At 45.8% G+C, this 17035-nt stretch overlaps 2 protein-coding genes across 4 annotated transcripts in view; one reads left to right on the top strand and one right to left on the bottom strand.

Annotated features, from left to right (window-relative positions):
* Positions 1–4207, top strand: part of RILPL1 (Rab interacting lysosomal protein like 1) — a 41043-nt gene extending 36836 nt beyond the window's left edge. Inside the window, exons 7-8 of one of the 3 annotated variants that reach the window (XM_073881264.1) lie at positions 654–677; positions 3349–4207. In XM_073881264.1, the coding sequence (XP_073737365.1) occupies positions 654–677; positions 3349–3493 (169 nt within the window). In that variant the 3' untranslated portion in view covers positions 3494–4207. Of the gene's footprint in view, positions 1–290; positions 379–653; positions 678–3348 lie in introns of all 3 variants that reach the window. The other 2 variants (XM_073881265.1, XM_025889682.2) reach the window with 2 other exon arrangements.
* A 2779-nt stretch (positions 4208–6986) lies between these two features.
* On the bottom strand, positions 6987–12981 carry SNRNP35 (small nuclear ribonucleoprotein U11/U12 subunit 35). The gene is made up of 2 exons (XM_025889684.2): positions 12319–12981; positions 6987–7851 (listed from the first exon to the last, which is right to left on the bottom strand). Exon 2 carries the CDS (start codon positions 7846–7848, stop codon positions 7108–7110), a length of 741 nt encoding a protein of 246 aa, XP_025745469.1. The 5' UTR covers positions 7849–7851; positions 12319–12981; the 3' UTR covers positions 6987–7107.
* Positions 12982–17035: the final 4054 nt, after the last annotated feature.

Genomic DNA, 17035 nt, shown 5'->3' with positions numbered 1-17035 from the left:
TCCTGTGGGCGCATCTGTGTCCAGATTTCCCCCTTTTAAAAAGATCCCCTCTTCTCCAGTATAACTTTATCTTAATGTGTTACCTCTACAAGGATCCTATCTCCCAAAGAGTCGCTTTCTGAGCTACTGGGGGTTAGGACTTGACCGTGAATTCTGGGGAGGGGGACACAGTTCCATCCATGACATCTGCCATAAGCAAACCCTTCAGCTGGCCTGTGTGTGTGGTGTGTTTATTTTTCATGCCTCTCTGTTTTTATGTTCTCTGTGTCTATCTGTACTTCTCTAACCAGGATCTTTACAGCGATAATGCCCATGGTAGCTGCTGGACTGATAATAGATGACCCCACACTGCAGCCCGTCCGAAGACTTGTTTCCCTTGTAGGCACTGGGTTTTTGTGGGTTCATTTTGAGCTGTGCCTCTGGAATGTGTGCTGCGGCTCTGCTGAGGCTGGTCCGCCTTCCTTGGCCATTTTAGCTGCATGGCCGTCACCCGCGTGTTCCCATTTGAAGTGGGTGTCGAGTGTGATTTCAAACGTGCCCTCATGAGTCTCGACCTGCACGAGTGAAGCCATGGCATTCTCGGCTCTGTCACCGATAATTCTTTTTGTCTTTTTTCTGTTTCTATTCTAAAAACCACCTTGTCCATGATCCAGTAAAGAAGGTCCTTTAAGTGACGGGTCAGTAATCAATGCCCACTGTGACCCTCCCCCCCCCACCCCTGAGTGACACTAACGCTGTGTTTTCGACCTTCACGCCCTAGCTTTCTAAACTGCTTTGTTTTGCCAAGCCATCGTCAGAAAGCCATTTGGTCGTCTTTTTAAAAAGGAAGAGCAGAGGAGGGGACCAATTCTTTGTTTCTCTCTGTGTCCTCTTGGACAGGGAGTGGCACGTGGCTTTCCTGCTTGAGTTAGGTAGAGGTGAAATGTAACAGTGATGTGTTGCTGCTGTATCTTTGGCCAGCTAATTGCCTTGATTACACCATGGAAAGAGCTCACAAATAACCCAGTGTGAACCTTGCACCTTCATTTGTCAGTGCACACATCTGTTGTAGAGAAAAGAAACTTTAGCCGGAATTTCTCCAGATACACTCGGCTTGCCCCAGCTTTCGATGAAAGACCACTTTATTCCTGGTAGGAGGTGATCGTAGGGTCCAGTGACCACAGAATAGTAAAATCATTTGCACCCAGATGTCATTACAACTGAACTCCATAGGCCACAGCACTTAAAAAAAAAAAAAAAAAAAGGCTAATAGGTGAACAGACAGAACTAAAAATAGTTGATCTGAAGCTTCAGTTTCTCAGCAGTGTATTCCTATTCCTTCCTGCCCCCCTGAGAAACATAACATAGCTATTATCTCTCTTACCAAGTTCAGAAACCAAAATTCAAAAGTAGCAGAACTCGGTGAGAGTGGAATGAATCTCATTAGAAAGTAGGAGTATCAAAGGACAGTGGACAATTCTGGAAAGGTTTTTGGGAGAAATTCAAGGTGGGCCACATCAGGTTTACTGGCCAGGGTCCTGGTCTTTGTGGAGGTGGGGCCAAAGCAGACCTTGTTTCAACTGGGCCAGTTTTGGGGCGCCTGGGTGGCTCAGTCAGTTAAGCGTCTAACTCTTGATTTCGGCTCAGGTCATGATCTCAGGGTCTTGAGAGATTTTCTCCCTCTCCCTCTGCTCCCCCACCTTTGCGCATGCTGTCTCTCTCTTTAAAAAGTCACACGCTCTATGGACTGAGGCAGCCAGGCACCCCTAAACTGGCCCATTTATTTTTTTAGGGAGAGAGAGAGAGAGAGGCAGAGGGAGAGGGAGTCCGAGCATGTGACTCTTAATCTCAGGATCGTGAGTTCAAGCCCCACATTGGGTGTGGAGCCTACTTAAAAGTAAAATTAAAAAAAAAATTTTTTTTTTAATGGGCCAGTTTATAAGCTTGCCTGTGATTTCTTCATCTTTTTTTTATTTTATTACGTATGTTAATCACCGTACATTACATCATTAGTTTTTGATGTAGCATTCCATGATTCATTGTTTGTGTATAACACCCAGTGCTCCATTCAATACCTGCCCTCTTTAATACCCATCACCGGGCTAGCCCATCCCCCCGCCCCCCTCCCCTCCAGAACCCTCAGTTTGTGATTTCTTCCTTCATCCCTGAGGCTTCAGATGGTTCACTTTGATCAATGATCGGTTATCGCAGCTGTTTTTGGTTTTGGTTTTGTTGTTTTTTTTTATTTTTTTATTTTTTAGAGAGTGTGGGGGCGGGCGGGCAGGAGAGGGAGAGACAGAATCTTAAGCAGGCTCTATGCCCAGCGGAGCCTGACACAGGGCTCGATCTCATGATCCTGAGATCATGACCTGAGCCACTCAGGTGCCCCAGTAATCACGGCTGTTTTAAAAAGCCCTCTTTGTCTACATTAGCTGCTGCCATGTAGCAAGTTACAGTGCTAACTTCTTTTTTTTTTTTTAAAGCAGAGGGTTTTTTTTTTTAATTTTTTTTAAAGATTTTATTTATTCATTTAAGACACAGATACAGAGAGAGAAAGCATGAGCAGGGAGAGAGGCAGAGGGAGAAGCAGGCTGCTCCCTGAGCCAGGAGCCCGACGTGGGGCTCGATCCCAGGACCCTGGGATCATGAGCTGAGCCGAAGGCAGACGCTTAACCAGCTGAGCCACCCAGGCGCCCCCATAGTGCTAACTTCTAAAGGCTTTTGCCCTTAAGTCAGTTTTTGACACTGTAAATTGGTGTTTTCCCCAATTCCATCCGCATACAATATTCACAGTGTTTATCCAGTGACAGAACCGTGTGTACTGTTCCTTTTCAGTTGTCTCATTTTTCTAAAATACCTACTTTTGGCTCCTCTCGAGCAGTAATATCCACAAAATCGGGGCTTTGATGTGCTGCGTATGTACTTTCCCGATTCACATTACATCACAACTTAAAAACATTCATCTCTTTATGTCAGAATCATCTTAAACTCTGCGTGGCTTTCAGTTACTACCTTCTCTGCCTCATTAGGGTAAGGAAAGTCCAGATGTATGTTTCTAGTCATTTTTTATTTCCACTGGTAATGGGAAGAGGCCGTCAGCAGCGCTTAAGTAAGAGAGGAGATGCATCACACGTCACCTATGTGCATGCCCCATTCACACTGTGTCACCTCCCAGGTTCAGTGACAACGACATGCAGAATCCCCTGCTGCTTTCTCAAATAACTCTGACCCGCGCCCCCACTTTTTCTTTCACACCTTGAATTGACCTGCTTCTTCCACATTTGCTACTGTATGTCCTGGCATGGCAGAAACTCTCTACAGCGCACAGCAAAGGACCGGCTCTCATTTTTTTCTTTCTCTTCCAAAAAGGTTTAGCTTCTTCTCCCGAGACAAGAAGCGACTGGCCAACACACAGAGGAACGTGCACATCCAGGAGTCCTTTGGCCAGTGGGCCAACTCCCACCGTGATGACGGTTACACGGAGCAAGGACAGGAAGCCCTGCAGCACCTGTGACCACAGCCCCCCTCTGCCCTCGGACCGGAACTGTCCCCTGCCAGCGCCTGCAGCGGAACCTGGCAGCCCCAGGTGTCACGACCTTGCACACCTCTGGGTTCAGATGCACCCTCAGAACTGATCCCTCAAACAGACTGTCTGCTTTGAGGAAGCACACCGAAAACCTGATGCCAAACTCTAAAGACATGTTTATTTATACCCAGGGCTATCACCGTTTATAATAGATGACTGATTCCTTAGGATATATATTTAATAATACCATGAGCAGAGGTCAGACTTTTGCATTAACTTCAGAAACACAAGCTTCTTTAAGCCAAATACATCACATGCCACTATAATTGCTGTTTGACTTGCTTTGTATGAAATTCTATGTGTAGAGGTTTTATTAACACATTTGTCATACTTAAGTGGGAGGCAGGGAAGTGGTAGATTTTCATTAGATCATTCATGAAATTGTCATGGTGGTAGCATAATATACAGGATGCATCCATTAGAAAAGCGGGGCCTCTGAAGTCACCAGACGAGCTGGCCCCGCTTAGATGTGAAGCAACAGAAAATATGGATGACAGTCCAGCCCAGAAACTGGAGATGACTTGCAAGAGCCAGTGGTTCTGTTTTGCACCTTGTTACTGATACTGCCTAGAGCGTGTAGCGAGTGCCTTGGAATCAGCTGTGAGTTATGCAGTACTAACCAAACAAAGTTGCTAAGGATGAGACATTGCAACCTTTCTCATTTGTAATTTTTTCCCCTTGGCTTCTTTCTTCCTTTTAGTCTTCCATATATCAAACACTTAGACCCCTATAAAGACAAGTGTACAAGAGCGGATTTGGAATGGGGTGGGGGAGCCTAGGGGATGCAGGACTGGGGAGGAGGGGGGGAGGCTCGCCAGTGCGAGGGTGGTGGGTGCAGAGATTGCTTGGGGACCGCATGTCGGGCTGACTCATGGGGCTGTGGTGGCAGACAGCCAGAAGCCTGCATCTGGTGAGCTGGGGTTTCGCCAAAATAGCACTGTCTCTCTACCCACAGAGAACCCAGGGCACAGGCTGGGTGCTGACAGATTGAGAGAGGTAGCATTTGCTAACAGAACACTCAAGTACGTCTGACGGGTCCACTATCTACACATTGCTAAGAAACCATCAGGTGGGTTTAGAGTCGACCAGGACTCTGTTTCCAGACTGCTGAAAATAACAGTCAGACAGGATAATGTTGCTTTTGCACAGGGGTTCTCAAACCTGACTGCCCACAAGAATTATCGGTTGATTCTGAGAGTATAAAAGCAGGTGTATGAAGGAACCCCCCTCCCCCTGGCCAACTTTAGTTGCCCTTTCCCCCAGGAGTAACCAGTGTTGCCAGTTTCTTGAGTGTCTTTCTTGAAAGAGCTTATAAATATACATGCAGTTATGTAACAAAATGTATTTTTTCCTTTTTTTTTTTTTTAACATAAATGGCAGCATACTATATATGTGCTATTCTGTACCTTTCTTTTCTTAGAATACCCTGGAGATGACCACATCAGTACATAAGACGTGGGTCTCCATGTCCCACAGGGACATTTGACAATGTCTGGAGATGTTTTTGGTGTTTTGGTTGTTACAACTGCTATTGTCATCCAGTGGGTAGGCTCCCAGGATGCTGCTCAACATCCTACAATGCTCAGGATAGTGCCCCACAACAAAGAATCTAACAGATGTAATAGTGCCAAGATCGAAGGACCCCTGGTCTACCATGTGGATGCATAATCTGTTCATGTTTGTCCATGCCCCAGTGGACAGGGAGCTTCCTTCCAATCTTTTACTGCCTAGAACAGCACTGTGCACATTTTTGCACACGTACATCAGTCTGCAGAATAAACTAGAATTACTTGCTAGGTGATAGGGTGTATGCCTTTGTCATGTGGCTACTGCTAAGGTCCCTGCTGTGGGGGCTCTACCAATTTTTTTGTTTTGTTTAGTTACCAGGGCCCATACAAGATGAAGCCTGAATGTCAAGGATGGGGTCTGAGTGTGCACATTTGTTTAATCCATCCATGTTCTGGTACCCAGGGTTGATAACCGCTGGCTTGGACGATGTAAACACCATGACTGGATTTCTTTCTTCTGATGCTGTCTCGACACATGCTTCCTTGATGTGGAGCGCTCTTTTAGCTGAAGTACCTACCAGCTCCAGCCCATAACACACTTTTGGTGCCATAATAGGGAGCACTTTGTGAAACCTGAGTGAAATCAGAAGGGTGTTCCTGCGCGGCTGTTTTTTGAGACGTGGGAGATGGTAAAATTCTGCACTGGAAGTTTACAAAGGAAAGAGTATTTTTTTTAAGATTTTATTTATTTATTTGACAGAGAGGTAGAGAGAGAGCACAAGTAGGCAGAGAGGCAGGCAGAGGGAGAGGGAGCCCGACGTGGGGCTCAATCCTAGGACCCTGGGATCATGACCTGAGCCGAAAGCAGCCGCTTAACCGACTGAGCCCCCCAGGCGCCCCAAGAGTCTACTTTTCTAAAACCGTTCTAACAGCTAACAGTAGTTTTAAGATAGAGCAGGTTCCCTACGTAACAACGAGATTCATACTCCAAATGCAAAAACCTAGTCATGAATATGGTGAGTCTTGATACTAAGTCATTTACTTTGCATGAAACATCTTGAATTTTAAGAACCTGAGCTTTCAAAGATACAGCCATTGATAAAACAAAAATGCTAAGTGTCACTTTTGTGAAAATCCTGTGAAGAGCATGGTACTTTTCAAAGCCCTCAGAAACTGAGGTCAATATATCCAGCCCCCAAACAAATGGGAGGCTGGATGTCCAAGAGGGAGAAGACAAATCAGTCTGTCAGGACCAGACAGAAGCCTTTCAGAGATTCCATTTGTTTTACGCTCACTTCTTTGGAGCTTCACAAACCAGAGCCCCAGACGCCTGCAACTTTGGTCTTTCATCTTAAATGCCAGCCTCCCTGCCCAAAACAGGGAAGAAAAAAAAGGCAGTCAGCATTTGACTCAAGAATGGAGTTATATTTGTTCAAGAGTAGCTGGCTGCTGACCCAGGCCACTGCTCACACTGGTTTTGCTGTGAAGTTCTGGACATTCTCCCCGAATTCACTTTTCTATCCCATTTTTATTTCAGCTCGGCAAGCCTTTATAGATATAAAGATGGAAAAGATACAAGTTACTCTGACCAGATTCGGGTTTCCCAGGAGTCTGAGAGCAATGCAAATGATTTTTGGTCATCACCTCTTTTTGCCAAGCCCCCACAGGGGTCAAATTCCAACAGAGAGGAGAGAATCAAAATCCCAAAAACAAATCCTTTACTGCCAAATTAAACGAGAATTCTCTACTGCCACATGCCCTTCTGTATAGATGCCGGAGAGGAAAAAACTGTTCCTCAAGTTTATTAAATAATGGGTCCTTAGAAGAACAGGATGAAGAGAAATTCATAATATCAGCAATGTTCAGCTTGAACCTCGGTTCCAGACTGAAAAGAAAACTTACTCCAGACCTCATCACCATCAGCAAATTTTATTCAAGCACTGGACATACAAACTGTATAAAAGCAACACAGATCTCTCTGTGCTTCTATTTATGCTGTGTCTTCATCTGGGTTCTGGTGGTGGTGGTGAGTCTCTATTTACTTCGGTCCCTCTTCTCCCGACCCTTGGTTCTGTCTTCTCTGAAGTCCCTCTCTCTCTCCCAGTCACTTTCTGGCCACACCCTGGTTGGCTCTCTGTCCTGCCATCTCCTCTCCCGGCCACGGTCGTGGTCTCGGTCTCTTGCCCGAGAGTCCCAGTGCCTTTCTCGAGACCGAGATCGCTCCCGCTTTTCCCTTTTTCCCTCTCTGTATTGGTCATTTTTAACAATTGGCAAATTAATGGGTTTTCGAAAAGGCCGATCACGCCCCCCAAATCTCAGTTGCCCGGATTCCTTTTTCCCCCCCAGACCTCCTCCAAGTCGCCGAGGGATCCACCCTTTGAGGGTCCTTTCCAGTTCATAGTCCACAAATATCTCATGCTGGTCAATAACCAGGCCGTCTGCATCTCGGTAAGCTTTGATCAGAGAACGCTCCTCTTTGTATTCAATGAACGCATAGCCCTTTGAAAAGCCGGTGACCAAGTCCCTCACCAGCCGAAGCCGCCGGATGTCCCCATAGCGGGAAAATACTTCCTTTAACTTCTCCTCTTTGGTCTGCAAGTTTAGTCTCGCCACAAACAGGGTGAGGAGGGGGTCTCCTGTGACGCCTTTGTTGGGGGTGTACCGTGCCAACATTGCCCTCCAGACAGCGCGATCGTGTGGGTCTTCATCAGTGCCATCAATGCTGCCAGCTTTAAGCGGGTCATACTCCTTGGCAATGGGCATCCAATCACTCATGTTCTAGGTAGGATCACAGCAAGCCTTTATGTAGCACCTATTATGAGCTACTCATTTAATCCTTATAGCAACCCCACGAAGTAGATACTGTTATTCACTCCTTTCAATAGGGAAGGAAGCAGGACCCAGAGCCTGAGGCCTCCCACCTACAAAGTGGGTGGAAGAGTATCAAAGCCAGACAGTGGGGCTCCAAAATGTTGTCACCCACTGCTCCACCCTCCATCCCGGGAAGAAGCAAAGGGCAATGTGCTTGAATTTGATCCATCTGTGTATCATCCAATTTAGTCACATCAGGACACTTACCAACCACATAATAACATGGCAACATGGATCAAAACACAGGCTTGCCTTTCAGACTAAAATGGTCATTGGAAAACCAGCCTGGCAACTGCTATGAAAAATGGTGTTTTTAAAAACTCTTTACTGCCAAAAATTTCAAACACGTACCCATGCAGAGAATGGCATAGCCCTCCACAAACTCATCCCGACTGACCAACACGTGGCCAGTCTTGTTTCATCTGTGCCCCACTTAGATCCCCACTCTTAGATTCCTTTGAAGGAAATTCTAGATATTACATGCTCATCTGCAAATGTTTTGGTATGCGTCATTAAAAGATAAGGTAAGGACTTTTTTTTTTTTTTAAACACAAAACTACAAGGGAAAATGGCGCTTTTGATGTAGTATTTTGCAATAGGTAGCAAAGCTAAAACTACAGTGACTCAGCAGCAGCAGGCTCTGGTTCAAAAGGAGTATGTGATTTCTTCCCAATCCCCTGGCTGATAATCTGTTCATGCCTTAAGGCATGGGAATTGATTGCAATGGTGATTTTAGCCCCACAAGCATACTGCAGTTGTCATTCATTCTGATACAGGATACTTTTTTTTTTTTTTAAGAGGGTGGGAAAGTTTAAGTTGAGAGGAGAGGCTGATAACATGGTACTTGATTCACATTCTGGTGAATCTGCTGGGATAATAAATACAGTGCTTGCCAACAATTCAGACACTGCTACTGCTCACATGACCACCTCTATAAAACGTTAGAGCTATTACTGAAATCTGTTACCTTAAAACCAGGACTCCAGGTGCTTGGCTGGCTCAATCAGTAGAGCATGTGACCCCTGATCTAGAGGTCATGAGTTCAAGCCCCACGTTGGGTACAGAGCTTACTTTACAAACCAACAAACAAACCAGGGCTCTGTCAAATTTATATAGTAATCTCATTCGTGACATCTTTCCATGATATTTATTAAAATATCTATAATTTTCCCCCTCTTACTCATATTTTCCTCAAGGATCTTTTTGCTTTTCTTTTTCTTCCGTTGATGGGTTATGTTAGGGGAGTGATTATTTATGGGGTTGCACTATGGAATTATTTTGCCAGTAAAAAGACCAAACACAGAATAAAATCCAAAGTCAATGGCACTGCACTCAAGACCTTTGACCGTCCCTTAGCCTCTTACCACAGCCCATGCAAAATCTGTTTTACCCAGCATTGCTCCTCATTCCTGAAATGTGCCCTAATTCCCCAGCTCCAGGGCTTTCCCTGTGCAATTTCCTCTCCTGGGAACAGTTCTTCCTTTCCACAGCTCCACTTAACGGAAATTCTATTGGTCCTTCCAAGCCCAGCTTCCAGCCTCTTCCCCAGGAAGCAAATTTATCTGTCCCACAGCTCAGGGCACCTCTTCTGTAATACCAATCACATTGCCCCCCTAACGCACAGTAAACACTCTTCAGTCTACCGCATGCTTTACTTTATCTTCAGATTCTAGGGTACTTCCTGATGAATACTGAGGAACTGAACCAACTCCAATCAAAATTCAGTGGGTTTTTTGTGTCCAAATCAGACAAAAAGGATGATTTTATTGCGAACTGAGAAGCAAAACAACTTTATACTGTCTGCCACCACACTGTAAAAGGAGAGCATATATGCCTGTCATCGGTAACCAGCAACTTTGGAGAAGGCGCCTCCGGTATCCTTATCGGTAAAAGGATGATAAAACAGCGGGAGCAACAAGATGAAAGAGGATTTCAGTCCTGTCTGGGTGCTGCCTCTAACTCACTTTGTATCTCTTCTCTCTCATGGCTGGAACTTCTCCACATGAAAAAAAAGAAAATAAGAGAGAGCACTGTGTTGTTTGACTCTCTCCCTGCTCTAGTATTCTCTTAACAACTCCTTTCTACTGGTCCTACCGTTCTAGACCACACTCCCTACCCTCCATCACAGGGTTGGAGGAAAACACACACACACACACACACACACACACACGGACCATAATAATTACAGTTAACTTGTACTGAAGACTTAGGAGGTGCCAGGCACTAATGCTAAGCACTTAATTCCCCTCACATCTCAACACTGTCAGGACGGAGGTTCTACTATTACTGTCATTTCAGATGAGGACGGAGACACACAAAAAGCTTTCTTTTGTCCCAAATCACAAGGCTAAGAAGTAGCCTTGCCAGGGAGTTACATTCAAGGGCTTTTACCACTCCAGAACTTGACTTGAGCTCTTAGTGTTTTCTTAGATGGCTGTCACAAAATATACAACTTTGAAGATGGGGATAGCAACAGCAACAACAAAAACCAAGAGGATTCTGTGTTTTTGAGGCTGAGGAAAGAATCCCTTCCCCGATCAACAAGAAAAGGTCATAAAAGATCCATCAAATAAAACTGATATTATTCTACATAGAACTCCTTTTCAGAGCTTTAAGAATTCTTTGATGTAGGAAAGACATTAGGGTTCCACGCCGACAGCCAAGAAGGTATTCTTGAAACATCTTTGGTACAAAAAGGTGGTTTTATTAAAGCACGGGGACAAGACCTGTGGGCAGAAAGCTGCGCTGGGGTCATGAGGAGTGGCCCATTATATACTCTCAAGCTGGGAGGAAGTTAGGGATAGTCTAAGTCTCTAGCAATTTTGCAAGCAAGGTTTCCAGGACCTTGAGGGGGCTAGCTATTGTTGGGAAAGGTAATTTATTACTGTCTAATAAAACCTTAGTCATGAGACCCTTGATGTATATCGGTGGATCATATGCTTGGGGGATGACTGCCAACACGTACCTTGAGGGGGTAGAGATAAAGGAAGTTTCCAAAGGAATTTTTATATATTAAAGTAGACTTACAGGATCCTGGGGTTTGGGCTAAGATTGCCTTTTGCCTTTAGCAAAGTATCAGCATCGAGGCAGTTGAGTCCCTAGAGGAATGTCACTCTGCCTGTTTCAAGGACTTGTCAATGGGCTGTAGGTAGTGAGGAAATTTAATAATTTTTCTTCTGCCTTTGTTTCCCACATCATTCTTCAAATTAAAATTTGAAGAGAATTACAAAGGAATAGTCTGAATTTTGTTTCTCCTTCACGGGTATACTTCTATCAATACTAAATGCCAGGGTGCCTGGGGGGCGAAGTCAGTTAAGTTGTCTGCCTTCAGCTCAGGTCACCATCTCAGGGCCCAGGGATGGAGCCCCACATGGGGATCCCTGCTCAGTGAGGAGTCTGCTTCTCCCTCTCCGTCTGCCCCTTCCCCCCCACCCTGCTTGCTTGTTTGTTTTCTCTCTCTCAAATAAATAAAATCTTAAAAAAATACTAAATGCCAAGGGGGGTAAACACACACACACACACACACACACACACACAAACTAAATGCCAAGAGACCAGCAGGCTTCAGGGCTTCTCATTCATCTTTCTGGGAGTATTCCCTCCGTTGCATTATGTTGAGATTTCCTACAATTTCTTTGGATTTTTAGATAAATGTCATTATTTCAAAAACGGGAATGAGATGTGAGAGATGAATGGTGGGGGATGAAGGTGGATGGGGAAACTAATCTTAATTAAAGACAAAAGTGTGAAAATGAACGAGAACACGGGATCGGAGACAGAACACCTGGTTTAAGACCTAGTCCGGTCTCGGGCAAAGTTTAAATCATCTGTAAAACGTAGCTACAAGCCACTTCACTAGGTTTTTGTGAAGATTAGGTAAGACATTGTCCGTGAATGTGCTTTATAATTAGAAATTATTGTACACATCGGTTATTACGAAAACGTCCAACAAAGCGTGCCTCCCCTTACTAAATCCCGAGCTTAGAATATTCCCGCGCTTTGCATCCAAGTTAACTGAAGTCGGACCCGCGGAGCCCTCCCGAGCATGCGCAGTGGCGCCGCGGCCGCGAAGGCGGAAGTCTGGGGGGAAAAGCCTATACTCCCAGTAGCCCCGCCGCACCTCAGCCTTGACCGAGGGCCCTCGAGGCTGCCCCCCCGCACACCTCTCACCATCTGAGTCGGAGAACGGGAGAAGAGGCCCTTCTTCCACCCGAGCTATCGCCCCCGCTTTCCGTCGCACAACCCCAGAAGGGCTCCCCCTTTGCCAGGCTTCAACATGGCGGCCCTTACACGAGTGGACGCACCGTCCGGGCCGAATTCCCTCGTCCTTCCCGCCGGAGTGGGCCCTGCTGCCACCCGGCCGCTCCCACTCACCTCAGCAAGGCTCGGGCTTCCCTTCCCACCTTAGCCAGCGGACTCCGCGGACTCGAAGCGCCAGGAGATTCCTCGCGCCTGCCCGAGCGGTCCTTTATATTGGAAGAAGCAGATTCGCCACGAGCAGTGTTTCTCGCTTTTGCTTTTAAGAAATTTAATCCACATATGTTGAGCCTCGAGGGTATATCATCACCGAAGAGAATGGGCCTTCCGTTTTTCTAACTTTTTGCACGACGACAGAAACTGCTACATTGAACGATTGAGTTGAAAGACTATCGAATGTGCGGTTAGTGGTCTGGGAGGAGCCGAATCGCCTTTCTTAGGGAAGGGAATCTGTCAGCGCGGCGAGATTGTCAGTTCTCGGACTCACTTTAGGAACCGGATTATGTTATGGTGTCTTCAGAGGATGCGTGTGCTGGTTCCCACCGCAGAAGAAAAGCGGTCAGGGAAGGGTTGACAACCCTGACTCCATCTTGCACCAGCCACCATTTTGTGGAGTTCTCGGAAGAGCAGCCCCTCTGGGAATCACGATGAACCTTCTGAGGTTTGAACACCTGGAAGGTTCCCTGCGTCTCACAGACACGAGCCAAAAAACGTCAACCGATCACTCGGCAACCCACACCAACGGAAATTTCTCCCTCCCTGGGGGAAACAAGCTTTTAAAAACGCCTCTAGGGACGGGCACACCAACTGAGTTGGATGGTGCTTCGCAGTTTGCAAACCCAAGTAAAGAGTTGTCTCCTTTTTCCTCGCTGTTTCTTCGCTCATAGGCTCCCTTCTGAGGTTTTTCCTGAACAGTTTGGAGCAGCCGAGGGAAAAATGTGACGCAACCTAGGCACCTCCTGCGGACCTCCGGACCTGCCAAAGTGAGCACCACAGCCCCGCTTTGCTTCTCTTAGGGCGGCTCCTGTAATGGGGGGTGGTAGTGACAGGCATGGTCCTCGCCTCCCCAGCCTCCCACCTCGGTAGAGCTCAGGAGACTTTTCTTTCTGTCCTCTTTTTTTTTTTTTTTTCTTTAAGATTTTACCTTTAAATAATCTGGACACCCAAGGTGGGGCTCGAACTCACGACCCTGAGATCAAGAGTCGCGTGCTCCATGGACTGAGCCAGTCAGGCGCCCTGAGACTTTTTTGGGGGTGGAAGTTGCCTCACTTCAGAACTGTTAGCAGTTCAGGGCAAGGTTCCTCCAATACAGAATGTGTACCAATCTCTCAGAGCTTTTGATGATCCGCCTGCTGATTGTACAGATAAAAACTATGGCCCGGGGGCACCAGGGTGGGTAACCGTCCGATTTCAGCTCAGGTCACGATCTCAGGGTTGTGAGACGGAACCCTGCCCCAGGCTCCTCCTTCGGTGCGGAGTCGGCTGGTCTCCCTCTGCCTCTGCCCTTCCCCGCTCGTGCTCGCCCGCCCTCTAAACAGATCAATAAAATGTTTAAAAAACAAAAAAACGTTGGCCCCCGGGAGCTGTAAGTTTCCTCAACCTGGGTCCAAATCACAAAATATCATTTAAAACTTCACTGGCCTCCTTGGGGCACCCTTGATATCCCTAAATTGTGTATTTAAGAGCACAATTGGAAAGGTGAAGCTGTCGTACTTCACAGAATCAACGGAAGCCTATTTCATTTGGTACTTAGAAGCCCCCCAAAAGAACCTACTCAGTCGTAGCCTCTGCAGAAGAAAAAAACTCAAAGAGAGATGAAAACAATTAGAACAACTCAACACTGAATCAAAAATTACCCCACATCTTCCATTTCCAGTTCTCTGTCCCCCCACAGCATGCCTTCTATTTCCTCTGCTATATGCAGATCTTTCCAAACGTCCTTTCTCCCCTCTGAAGTTTCTCCTTCCCCAGCCCTGCCACCATCCATCCTCCCAAAACTATCATAGCACCTTTTAAAGTCAAAGTTACTTGTCCTGATCCCAACAACCAGGTCCGTCCTTTCACATCCTAGTCCTAAACAGAACTTCTTAATCTTGCAAAAGACTTTCCTAACCCAAAAGAAAATTCAGAAGAGTTCACCTGACAATTAATTTGTTGGACTATCAATGCCCTTAATGCAGGCCCTTCTGACTTTTACCAACTAGTATGCATGCTCGTTGGACCTCTACAGGCCCAAGAATGGATAAATAAAGCTGGATAGGAAGACCCCCCCCCCCCGCAGGATTTTAAACTTCCTCATAATGAGGCCCTAAAATAAAACTTCTAATATAGCTGCAAATTTAATCAAAATGATTCCCCATATGTGGGCACCTCAAATAAATTAGAAGGCAGTACAAAACAAAAAAGGAAGAACTTGTTTTAGAGTTTTTTGATAGATTCGAAAAAGGTTTTGTCCAAAATTCTGGAACCCTTAGATTGGATAAAGTATCAAATTGTTTAATTCAGTGTTTCTAGAGGGCTTCCTTTATTCAGTCTTAACTCTGGTCAGACAACATGACCCTGACCAGCAGACCAAAACTCCTCATGATCTAGCCACCACCACTAACAGATTGGCAAAGATGATCGACTAACAACAAAAATAAATTTTAAATAGAACAAATGGCTAACCTTATGGCTCTACAAACAGCAAACCCCAAATCCATGTCATAGTTAAAACATCTGGGGATGCCTGGGTGGCTCAGTCGGTTAAGCGTCTTCCTTCCACTTAGGTCATTATCCCAAGGTCCTAGGATCTAGTCCGAGTCTTGCTCAGCAGGGAGCCTGCTTCTCCTTCTGCCTGCAGCTCCCCCTGCTTGTGCTTTTGTGTTCTCTCTGGCAAATAAATAAAATCTTAAAAAAAAAAAAAAAAAAGTTAAAATATCTGGCTCAACTGATAAAACATGTTTCTTTTGCAAAAACCTGGACATTTCAGGGGTCAGTAGGGTGAGCCACTCTTGATCTTAGGGTCCTGAGTCCAAGCCCCACATTGGGCATGGAGCCTACTTAAAACAATTATAAACAAAAATACCCTGGGCCTTTTTTTTTTTTTAAGATTTTATTTATTTATTCATCAGAAAGAGAGAGAGAGAGAGGCAGAGGGAGAAGCAGGCTCCCAAGGAGCAGAGAGCCCAATGCGGGACTCGATCCCAAGACCCTGGGATCATGACCTGAGCCGAAGGCAGACGCTTAACCATCTGAGCCACCCAGGCACCCTACCCTGGACCTTTCAAAAAGGAATGCTTGAAATATAAAAGATGGCTCCAAAAGAACAAAAAAATCTTGGGGTGCCTGGGTGGCACAGTCAATTAAGCATCTGACTCTTGATTTCAGGTCAGGACATGATCTCAGTGCTGAGATCAAGCCCTGAGTCTGGCTCCTCACTGGGCGTGGAGCCTGCTTAGGATTCTCTCTCCTCCCTCTGTGCACCCCGCCCCTGCAACCCCACTCACATATGCATACATGTGTGCACTGTCTCTCAAAAAAACAAAAACGAAAAAATCAAAAATCTCAAAAACAATTCCTCAATCAGATTAGAGATGTTCTAAGGACAAAGGGGGGATTTTTTTCCCCTTTCTCCTAGCAAATACCACCGGAGAAACTCCCATAACAATTCAGAATGAAGATGGTTTTATTCTTTTTTTTTTTAAGATTTAATTTGATTAATTAATTTATTTCAGAGAGAGGGAGTGTGAGCAGGGGGAGGAGCAGAGGGGGAAGGACAGGCAGACTTGGCGCTGAACCCAAAGTCTGACTCGGAGCCCAGAGTCTGACGTGGAGCCCAGTCCTACCACCCCAAGATCATGACCTGAGCGAAAATCAAGAGTCAGATGCTGAGCCACCCCACCCAGGTGCCCCTAAGACATTTTATTCTTATAGACACTGGAGCAACTCCTTCAATCCTCAACCACTGATCTGTTTTCCAGTCCCCAGCCTCAAGAACACAAAAGCACTTAACCATCAGGGTCAGGGTCACTAATCAGCCACCAACTGTCTCATCTCAACCCCTAGAGTTCATTCTTGGCACTTGACAAGGCAACCATTCCTTTTTATTGGTGCCCTCATCCCCAGCACTTTCTTTTATTTTTTAAGTAGACTCCATACCCAATGTGAGGTTCAGACTCAGGACCCCAAGATCAAGAGTCACTGCTCTACCAACTGAGCCAGCCAGGCACACACACCCCTCCAGCACTTTTGTTAGGAAGAAATTTTTTGCAGGCATACCAGGCCCATATTTCCTTTGACCAAAAAAATGAAGTGCCGTTATATCTGCCTTCTCAATCTTCAGAATTCCTAACTGATCTGCCCAGTACTACCCTCCAGTAAGTCCACTGCCCCCCTCCCCATTCCTAATGCACTCCCTGATCAATTGTGGGTAACCTCTTCTACCAGTATAGGACACATAACCTCGGCTCCCCCAATAACTATTCAAATTGATCCATTAAAGGCCTTACCCACTATTAAGTAATACCCTTTAAGCACTATGGCCATTAAAAGAATAACTCCTATTATTCAAGACTTTATCAACAAAGGATTGATCATCCCCACTACTAATCCTTGTATTACCCCCATTTTTCCAGTTAAAAAGCCCCATAATAGAGGAAGGCATTTTGTTCAAGACCTTAGGACAAGTACCAATACAGTCATACCCTGTCACCCTATTGTTCCTGACTCCCACACCCTCCTCTAATATACCAGCTGAAATTACTACTTTTTCTGTCATTGCCTTGTGCAGTGCCTTTTTCAGCATCCCTGTCAGCCCCCAAAGTCAGTATCTTTTTACTTTTGCATGGAACAA

This window comes from Callorhinus ursinus, unplaced genomic scaffold, assembly GCF_003265705.2.
Source record: "Callorhinus ursinus isolate GAN/ISIS: 27379988/994484 unplaced genomic scaffold, GSC_fseal_2.0 scaffold41, whole genome shotgun sequence".
NCBI classification, from domain to species: Eukaryota; Metazoa; Chordata; class Mammalia; order Carnivora; family Otariidae; genus Callorhinus; species Callorhinus ursinus.
The sequence above is the reverse complement of the archived record's forward strand: the minus strand, read 5'-3'. Positions and strand labels throughout refer to the sequence as shown.

Bases quoted from the DNA above. Each gene is read 5' to 3' on its own strand.
- SNRNP35 (XM_025889684.2), bottom strand. From the start codon at position 7,848: ATGAGTGATTGGATGCCCATTGCCAAGGAGTATGACCCGCTTAAAGCT.